Source organism: Octopus bimaculoides, chromosome 25 (genome assembly GCF_001194135.2).
Source record: "Octopus bimaculoides isolate UCB-OBI-ISO-001 chromosome 25, ASM119413v2, whole genome shotgun sequence".
Lineage (NCBI taxonomy): Eukaryota > Metazoa > Mollusca > Cephalopoda > Octopoda > Octopodidae > Octopus > Octopus bimaculoides.
The window spans coordinates 16,920,426-16,930,420 of NC_069005.1; the positions used below are offsets into that span (position 1 = coordinate 16,920,426).

General features: G+C 38.2%; 1 protein-coding gene across 1 annotated transcript in view; it reads right to left on the reverse strand.

Moving 5' to 3' along the window:
• LOC106869287 (trypsin-2) overlaps positions 1–9,995 on the reverse strand; it is a 44,902-nt gene that overhangs the window by 18,352 nt on the left and 16,555 nt on the right. Inside the window, exon 3 of the mRNA XM_014914959.2 lies at positions 8,211–8,335. Coding sequence (XP_014770445.1) covers positions 8,211–8,335 — 125 coding nt within the window. The remainder of the gene's footprint in view (positions 1–8,210; positions 8,336–9,995) is intronic.

A 9,995-nucleotide genomic window follows, 5' to 3' on the forward strand; every position in this document is an offset into this window, starting at 1 on the left:
AAAACTGTACCAATCAAATAGAAGGCGTCTTTTTGAGGAAATAGAGGGAGGCCAACACCAAAAACTGATTCCAGATGCGGAAAAAAGTAAAGAATTTTGGGGAGGATTGGGGAACAGGCCTGTGAGACATAAAGAAAGTGCAGAGTGGCTAACAAAGGTGGAAAGACAACTTGCAAGACAAAAGGACATCAGAATTAATCTATATACAGTGAGACAGAAGTTAAAAATAATAGCTATTTAGAAAGAACTGAACCCGGATGGAGTACAAAGCTATTGGCTGAAGAACTTTACAAAGTCGCATGAAAGGATCGCTGCGCATCTAGATGACTGCCTGCAGCAAGATCTCGTCCCTGCCTGGATGACAAGTGGATGAACGTTGCTATGTCTCAAGGATCCCTTGAAAGGGAACTTAGCATTAAATTTCAACCTATAACTTGTTTACCACTTATGACCGTTTCTTGCCGGAAGAGTTATACAACCATCTGGAAAGTAACATTCTACTTCCAGAAGAAAAGAAAGGATGCAAGAAACAAAGTAGAGCAACAAAAGATCACTTATTAGTTGATAAAATGATAATTAGAAATTGTAGATGCAGATTGACAGGACTAAATGTTGCAGGACTAGATTACATAAAAACAAATGACATGGTACCACACAGTTGGATAAGTAAAACAATGAGCATGTTTGGAATAGGAAAAAAACGTGGAGAAAATGCTTAATGTAAGTATGAAACATTGGAATACTAAGTTGATCGGAGGAAAACAAAAACTCGGAAAAGTGAACATCCGACGTGGAATATTCCAAGGTGATAGCTTATCTCCATTACCAATCGTATTCGCCATGACGCCGCTCACTATGATACTATGGAAAGTTGAAATAGCTTACAATTTGCGAAAAGGAAATGGTCAGATAAATCATCACCTTTTCATGGATGATATAACGGTTTATGCAAAAAAAAAAAAATTAGAAACAGCTTGAAAGTCTTGTAATACTATCCACATTTTTTCAAGTAACGTAGGGATGGACTTTTGGGATAGAAAAGTGTGCTGTTTTGAAAATGAAGATTTGAAAGAAGCTAGGAAATTGAAAAGTCAAATGGGTAAACAATGAGAGCGGTTGAGAAAGGACAGTGGTATAAGTACTTGGGAATAGTGGAAGCAAGCGAAAAAAAAAATGAAGAAATGAAATAAATTACCAGCAGGGAGTACAGAAGGAGAAAGAGAACATTATTGCACTCAAAGCTGAATTCAAGCAAATTTATTGATGCAATAAATTCAAGAGCAGTACCCTTAATCAGATATGGAGTTGGAATTATGGACTGAACCAAAAACGATATAAAGAAACTTGACAGAAAAACTAGAAATCTGTTGACAAGGTATGGAGCCCACCACCTGAAAGCTGATATCAACCAACTACACTTGAGGAGAGACCAGGGTGTAAGAGACTTAACAGTAGTGGAAGAATATGTACAGAGGGAAAGAAAAGGCCTAGTAGAATATTTACAGAGTAGCACAGAGAAACTACTAAAGACAGTGAATAAAAAAAAAAACAGATGATCAAGTGCGTAATAGGAGAAAAGAACAAGAATGAAATAGAAACAGTGCACGTCAGACAGATTAAGGAGAAACCTCTGCATGGTCAGTTTTGGAGAGCCATTAAAAACGTAGGTGGAACAAAATCCTGAGCTTGGTTAAAAACGGGGCAATTAAAAAAGAAACAGAAAGCCTAATTATAGCAACCCAAAATCAAGCGATAAAAACAAACAACTTAAGTAAAAATACATATGGAGAGAATGTGTCAGAAAGATGTAGAGCCTGTGGAACTTGGAACGAGATAGTGGCACACATTGTGGAAGAAATCTCCAAGTTGGCACAGGACGCGAATAAGAGATAGAGGCACGACCAGGTCGTAAAACTTTTAACTGGAAACTTTGCCAGAAATAGGGATTTGAAGCTAGAAACACATGGTATAATCATCGGGTTGAAAAGTTTCTGGAGACAGGAAAAATGTAAGATTTTGCGGAACTTTCCTATTTTCTAACTTGTCAGAAGTTGGAAAATAATACACCGGACATAACAATTATAGATAGGGAAAAGCGAAGATGCTTACTAATCGACCCATCATGCCGGTTTGATTCCAAGATCGAAAAGAAAGAGGACGAAAAACAAAGAAAATACAATCTCTTAAAATTTGAAATAGGACGAATAGGAGTGTGAGAACTGCCAATGTCGTGCCTATAATGATTGATGCATTGAGAACAGTAAGCAAAGATATAGACAAATGGTTGAAGGAGATTGAAATAGAATACCCTGTAGAACTCCAACAAAAAGTTTGTGACTTAGGGATAGCAAGGATTATCGAGAGGTTTCTAAGCCTTTGAAAGACTACTGAAAACTTGAAGATACCTAAGGTTACAGGTAGTAAACGGCTACCCATATAAATCCTACAAGGAATAAGAATAATCCTGAGTCAAACCAAAAATAATACTTTGCTAAAATTTTGAGATGTTCATAGATTTCTATACCTTAGCTATGCTCTGTCCAACCTAGATTTCCATATGCATATTTGTCCCCACGTTGGAATATTGATACATCTCTCCTACTTCTTCCTCCTCTCTCTCTCACTCGATCTGTTGGCAATTTAACGCTCAAAAAATGTGTAAGCCCGTTCATATTATTTTAAAGTTTGAGATATCGCTGTCTGTAATACAAAACCTTGAGATATTTATAGATAGAACAGTCCCAACTTTTGGGTAGTAAGAGCGCTGCAGTCTTGGTTGACAATCTTACTAGAGATCGTGTCTCGATAAAAAAAAATACCGGTTGGTGGCTATCCTTAAAACACAAACCTCAATATTGATTGAAAATGTCTAATACAAGTGTATCAAATAATGGTGTAAATGAAGCTGCAATCAAAAGTGAAAGCCTTTCGCCAGGCTGGTGCCCTGTGGTTGAGCAGCGCAGGCCCGGTTGTCATTCAGAGACTGCTTATACACAAAGTTAGAGGCAGAGAGGAAGGTGGGATTAGGAGGCAAACCAAACGGTAATTGAATGCTGGATCAGACTTGAACCCAGTAGAAGGGGATTCCGATAAAGCATGAAAGCAAAATGGAATGAAATAGGACTCTTCGAGATAAGTAAGCAATGGTTAGCCGACAAGGTAAGAGCAATAAGAACAAAAGGGAGGTTAACAGACATGGAAATAGAAGAGATAAAAAGGAAAGTAGAAAGCAGTAATAATACTTCACCTGCAGATAACGTGCCTAGCGAGGACGGAGAAATGAGTGGCAACAGTGAAGATGTAGAGCAAAGTGTAAATGTAAATGCACTCTCAACAAATGAAGCAGAGGTAATAGGAAGAGCTATATCACAAGAATACGATGATGATCAAGGAAACAATGAGGTGAGGATGATGTGCCGATATATTAGAGAAGACCAGGATCAAACATCCCCCAATCTGACGTACACTGATCGACGCAAGCTCAAAGCTGAAACCGAAAGGATAGACTCTGTTTTGTTTTTTTTTCCAGACGGGAAATATAACTAAAACTAACAAGATTCTGGGGCTGCAGCTATGGTTGCTGCAGATAGAGTTGGATACAAAAAAAAAGAGACTAAACAGAGCGTAAAGAACCATACTGGCGTAGACGAATTTGTGAGAAACGAAGTTTAAATGATATTTAGGACAAGTTGATAGATTGAAAAGAAGGGAATTTCAGAACGAAAGCATAAGAATAAGATTGGAAAGAAAATATAGAATAAGAGATAAAGGGTATGGTGTGAATTGGTTTCAAAGCTGAATGTCAGAAACATAATTTCGGCAATAAACTCGCGCGCACTCGCAGTAGTTCGGTATAGCGCTGAAATCCTGAAGTGAGCAGAGAAGGAGCTAAAGGAGTTGGACAGGAAGACAAGAAGGCACCTAACGATGCATGGAGCCCATCATCGTTATCGTAAACATGTTGCCAGCTTTAAGACAATCGATAAGAGACATTCAACATCTTAGGAAGATTTTGTATGGAAACTGAAGGATGATAAAACGAAGTACAACATTAATTGGTCCATAGTAAGCTATGCGAAACCATACGATATAATTTCCAGGAGATGCCGTCTCTGCTCCGAGGAATCCCTGTCTATTCTGTGGACTAACGAGAAGATAATTAGAAAAATTTCTGAACGACTCTCGAGATGCCTACACGCATATAAATGTACATTCGCACAATGCAGTGAGAATAAATTTTGAGTAACCGTTAACTTAATTTACTTTAAGGTATGGATTACTTTTAACTTCCCCATTCTTATAAACACAAAGTTGATAAATAACTCGCTTTGTAATCATGTGTGCACCAAACCTCCCGTGTGCGTATGCTCACATTTTTGCAGATGCTTGTATGAGCGAGTGTACTCGCACCATGCAGCTTACCCGAGGGCGTTTATACAGCCATACCTGTTAACGGTTATTATTGATAGTTTTCTCGCTGGATTGCGTATTCGTTTCTCTTTTAGTGACCTGTGATTTTATTTTTGATCTTCTATATAAATGAATATATTTCCTCTACAAAACGGAAAGTTACATTGCGGAACAGTCATTTTAACGAGTTGTATTTATCTATCACCCGACGAGATACATCTGCACCACCGGATGCTCCTGAACCAGTTGTTCAGTGTCCCACCCAAGAGGAATCGATGCTAGATGTGTCGAAACAATTGTCGTGATTAATAATAAATTCTCTTATATTCCATCTTCTGTCTTTCATTGAAATTGCAAAACTTTGGAATATGAAAACTGCAAAGGTTATGACTATAATAATTAGTGCATTGGGAACAGTCAGCAAAGATATAGACAAATGGTTGAAGGAGATTGTAATAGAATGTCTTGAAGAGCTTTTACAGGAAGTTTACCTCTTAGCAACAGAAAAGGTTATCAGGAGGGTTTTAAGCGCTTTAAAGACTATAGAAACCTAGCGGGTACCTAAGGTTAGAGGTAGTAACCCGCTACCCACATAAATTCTACCAGGAATAAAACCGAACCTGAGTCAAATTAATAAGAATAATAATCATAATAATAATAATAATAATAATATTTTCTATTAAAGGCACAAAGCCTGAAATTTTAGGAGCGGGGGGGCTAGTCGATTACATCGACGCCAGTACTCAACTGGTACTTATTTTATTGATTCCAAGAGGATGAAAGACAAAGTCGACCGCGACGGAATTTGAACTGAGCATGTAAAAACGGACGAAATGTCGCTAAGCGTTTTGCCAGGCGTGCTAACTATTCTGCTAGCTCGCTTCCTTCAATAATAATAATAACAATAATAATATTCTTTTCTACTCTAGGCACAAGTACTCTAGACCCCCAGTACGCAACTAGTACTTAATTTATCGACCCTGAAAGGATGAAAAGCAAAGTCGAACACGGCGGAATTTGAATAAGATTGGAAAGAAAATATAGAATAAGAGATAAAGGGTATGGTGTGAATTGGTTTCAAAGCTGAATGTCAGAAACATAATTTCGGCAATGAACTCGCGCGCACTCGCAGTAGTTCGGTATAGCGCTGAAATCCTGAAGTGAGCAGAGAAGGAGCTAAAGGAGTTGGACAGGAAGACAAGAAGGCACCTAACGATGCATGGAGCCCATCATCGTTATCGTAAACATGTTGCCAGCTTTAAGACAATCGATAAGAGACATTCAACATCTTAGGAAGATTTTGTATGGAAACTGAAGGATGATAAAACGAAATATCGCTAAGCATTACGCCCGGCATGCTAACTATTCTGCCAGCTCGCCTCCTTCAATAATAATAATAATAATAATAATAATAATAACAACAACAGCAACAACAACAACAATAACAACAACAATAATAATAATAATAATAATAACAACAACAACAACAACAACAACAATAATAATAATAATAATAATAATAATAATAATAATAATAATAATAATAATAATAATAATGATAATAGTTCCAGGGCGATTCACTCTCCCCTCTCCTCTTCTGTCTTTACATCATTCCTTTGTCTCACGAGCTGAATAGAACAAATCACGGTTACAAAGTGTTTGACACGATCATCTCATGGATGATCTGAAATTACATGCAAAAGATAAGGATCTGAAAGGGCTACTGTGAAAAAATTCAGCGATGACATAAATGTGGGATTTAGCCTTGACAAAAATGCAAAATATTCGTTCAAACGTGGTAAACTGACAGCTAATGCAACGACCCAACTTGATCATGATGCATTTGTCAAGGACCTGGATCAAGAAGGTTTTATAAGTACTTTGGGATACATGAAGGAAAAGGGATTCAACACAGATCGATGAAAGAGAAAATCAGGAAAGTGCATTATAGCAAGAGAATGGTCCTGAATACTGAGCTGAATAGAATTACAGCTATAAACTCCCTGGCGGTACCAGTTGTCCAGTATGGCCTTAATGTCATCAATTGGAATCTGAATGAAAGCCAGCGTATGGACATAAAGACCAGAAAACTGCTGACACTACACAGGATGCACCACCCAAAAGCAGACGTCTACAGTCTCTATCTACCGCGAAAGGAAAGCGGTAGAGTCCTAAACCAATTTGAAACGTCCTATAAAAAGACTACGATAGGACTTCAAGTGTATATCCAAAGTAAGACCGACTGGATGATACAATTGGTACGGAAACACGAACAGAGGAACAAATTGCACTCAATCTTAAAGGAGACATATAAATACAGAGAGTTTCATCTCCCTGATTATGATGATATTAAGGAGGACACATGACCCACTAAGGCAGCAAAAAAGTGTAAAACAAAAGCCAAACAAGCAAGCTCGAAGGAAATATCAAGACTGTAGCAAGAAAAACCAGTGTATACTTGCAATGGAACGTATGCCGTCACTATGATATCCCACACCCTGAAAGCTAGTATGAACAACACCCAGAGCCAATTACCTAGTGAGAGAATGTTACCATCCTAGACAAGCAAATAAATGCTAAACAACTAGACATCGTCATCAAAGACAAAAAACATGCCTGTTAATTGAAAGGAATTTGAAAAACTATCGAAATGTAAGGATCTTGAGATTGAGATATGGATGTGGCAATTGTATGTGCCCTAGGAATGATTAAGAAAGGTAGTGACAAATTTTTTGGTCAGATCTCTGGGAAACCAACAATCTATAAAATCCAAAAAATAATGTTGACATCAACCGCCCACATTCTCAGGAAGTTTCCCTCCGTCTAGTGTATACGTGTTTTAGGTTTCTGGTTGAGACCCGGCCGGAAGATGAAATAAAATGCAAATCAATCGGAAAATAATGATAATAATCCTTTTAAGAGAATGAGGATAGTCGATTATGTCTGGTACTTAATTTATCGACCTCGACAGAATGAAAGTCTAAGTCGACCTTGACTGAGAACTTAAAATTACAGAATATATGCGGCAAGATAATTTTCCTGATATTCTGACGAGTTTACCAGCTCGCTCCATAAATGGTTTGAAAATTTGGCACAAGGCCAGCATTTTTACGAGAAGTGGATTAGTCGATACCGTTGTTTCAGGGCCGATAAAATAATGCACCTTTACTTGACTGGTGCTTTATTTTATCGGCCCCAAAAGGATCAAAGGTTTGTAGGATTTGAACTCAGAACGTAGAGCAACAGAAGAAACACTGCAAAGCATTTATTCCGACACTCTAAAGATTCTGCCAACTGATGCTAAATACATTCAAATATTGATTTCAAATTTTGGCACAAGGCCAGCAAATTTGGGGAAGGGGATAAGTTGATTATATCAACCCCAGTGTATAACTAGTACTTATTTTATCGACTCCAATGAAAGTCAAAATCGACCCCGCGGAATTTAAACTCAGAACGTGAAGACGGACGAAATACCGCTAAGCATTTTGCCCGGCGTGCTGACGATTCGGCCAGCTTGCTGCCTTAATATATTTAAATATTCTGTTCTACTCTAGGCTCAAAGCCTGAAATGTTTGAGTAGGGGAGGACAGTTGATTGGATCGACCCCAGTGTGCAACTAGTACTTAACTTATCGACCCCGAAAGGAATTCAGAATGTAAAGACAGACGAAATACTGCTAAGTATTTCGCCTGGTGTGCTAACCTTTTCTGCCAGCTCGCTGCCTTAATATATTCAAATATTAATCATAATAGTAATCATAATACAAAAAAAATAGACACTGAACTATATTGACTTACCAATTAAATATTTTGATCTCGTATAATTTTCATGGCGAAAAATCGTTGTTGATGTAACATTTTGAACAGTTTCATGTTTATTCAGTGAGCCAAGATTTACTTCCACACGATCGATGAGGCCTTCACTAAAGATAAAATAATAATATTAATAATAATTTCTGAGGTTAGTCACGATTACATTTCAAGGTCACGGTTACAGAAAACAGGGAGGTTTTACGAGTCAATAAATTTGGAACAAAAACAAACACGGTAATAATAACATTTTAACAAGTAAAATTCCCCTGTAATAAGAGAGACTCCGAGGCTCCACAAAATCACGGTCACCTTGACCACTGAGGCAAGCCCCTGTCAGAGCAGCTTGTCTCCACTTTTAAAAATGTTCTCAGAGTAAGCCCATTCACTCAGACCATGCTTTCTCAATGAATTTGCTTGAAGACAGTACTTCTCTTTCAGTTCTCAGTTTATTTTTCAAGTTTGACCGAAGAAGAAAGTGTCTGTTTTCATTCATTTCAATTTGGTCCAACACGCAATCTCTTTCGTCAGAACCACCTGACATATAAAACGTATCTACCTTTTATGGCCAAAGAAGGCAGTGGTTTTCAGCCGATGGCCAGATCCGCCCCATACGCGGCAGTACGCGTTCAACATTACCCCACAAGTGAGTAATTCTCGAGTTCTTGATGAAGTGCATGCAGAACGGTTTCATCACTCTGTGTTGATCGCGTACGGGCACGTCTATGCCTGTAAAGCTTATATCCAGTAGGCAATGCCCCCAACCCCGGTAGCACTACCAGACCAAAGATTTCTAAAAATTATTAATCGACCAGACCAAAAGTTCTCCGGAACTTTTGGTATATTAATCAGTTGATTTGTGTTGATGTCTAGAGCTTCCTCGCCATGGTGGAAATTCTACCCAATACATTACCCAACTGAGAGAAGGCTGTGAGCACTTGAAAACATTCCAGATGCCAGGAACAGAAACGAGCAGTGAAACAAATTCCAACTTACAAACGGCGATCATTTGTTCACCGTTAAGAAATTGCTGGAGATTTCGCAGCTTCAGTGCATGTCTTCAGATACATCATCCTCAGTCCTCAAAACAGCGAATGATAACAGCAAATGGTGTACCTGACCCGTGGAACGTGTCACCTCATTCCAATTCTTCTTCATTTGGAGCTCTGGAAGGATCGGGTGAGGTAAGAGTGAAGGAAACTGGAACGATAATAGGGTTGTCAAAAAGGGACGTTGGTTGACAATGACCCCCTACATACTTTTGTCAGATTTAGAAAATAGTGCTTAAAAACCTATCTGTACAGAGTTGCCTGGAGTCGGTTTTCTTCTCAAAACAAGAAAATAAATAAACAAAAACCAAAAAGTTTACAGAGTAAGTTGAGCAAAATCTTCCCAGGCTGATTCCCAAGGAATATTACTGACCAAAATCTGCGTCAGCAATATTGTCGACAACAGTAGCAATAACAACAAAATCAAAAGAATGTGTGCGCGCGCGCGCGTACATATGAATAGGTTTGGATAATTATACACACACACACACACACACACACACACACACACGTGAGTGTGTTCGCATGTATTAAAGATGTAATTATTCTTGTTTTAATGCCATTCCTACAAGACATACGGTCGGTAGTATTCCCTAAGATTCTGCTATACCTACAACTGAACAGCTCTGATACCAATGCCAAATACGTGTGTGTATAGATATGCACAAAAATGTGCATGTATATTATATATGTGTGTTCGCATATGTATGTATGTATATATATA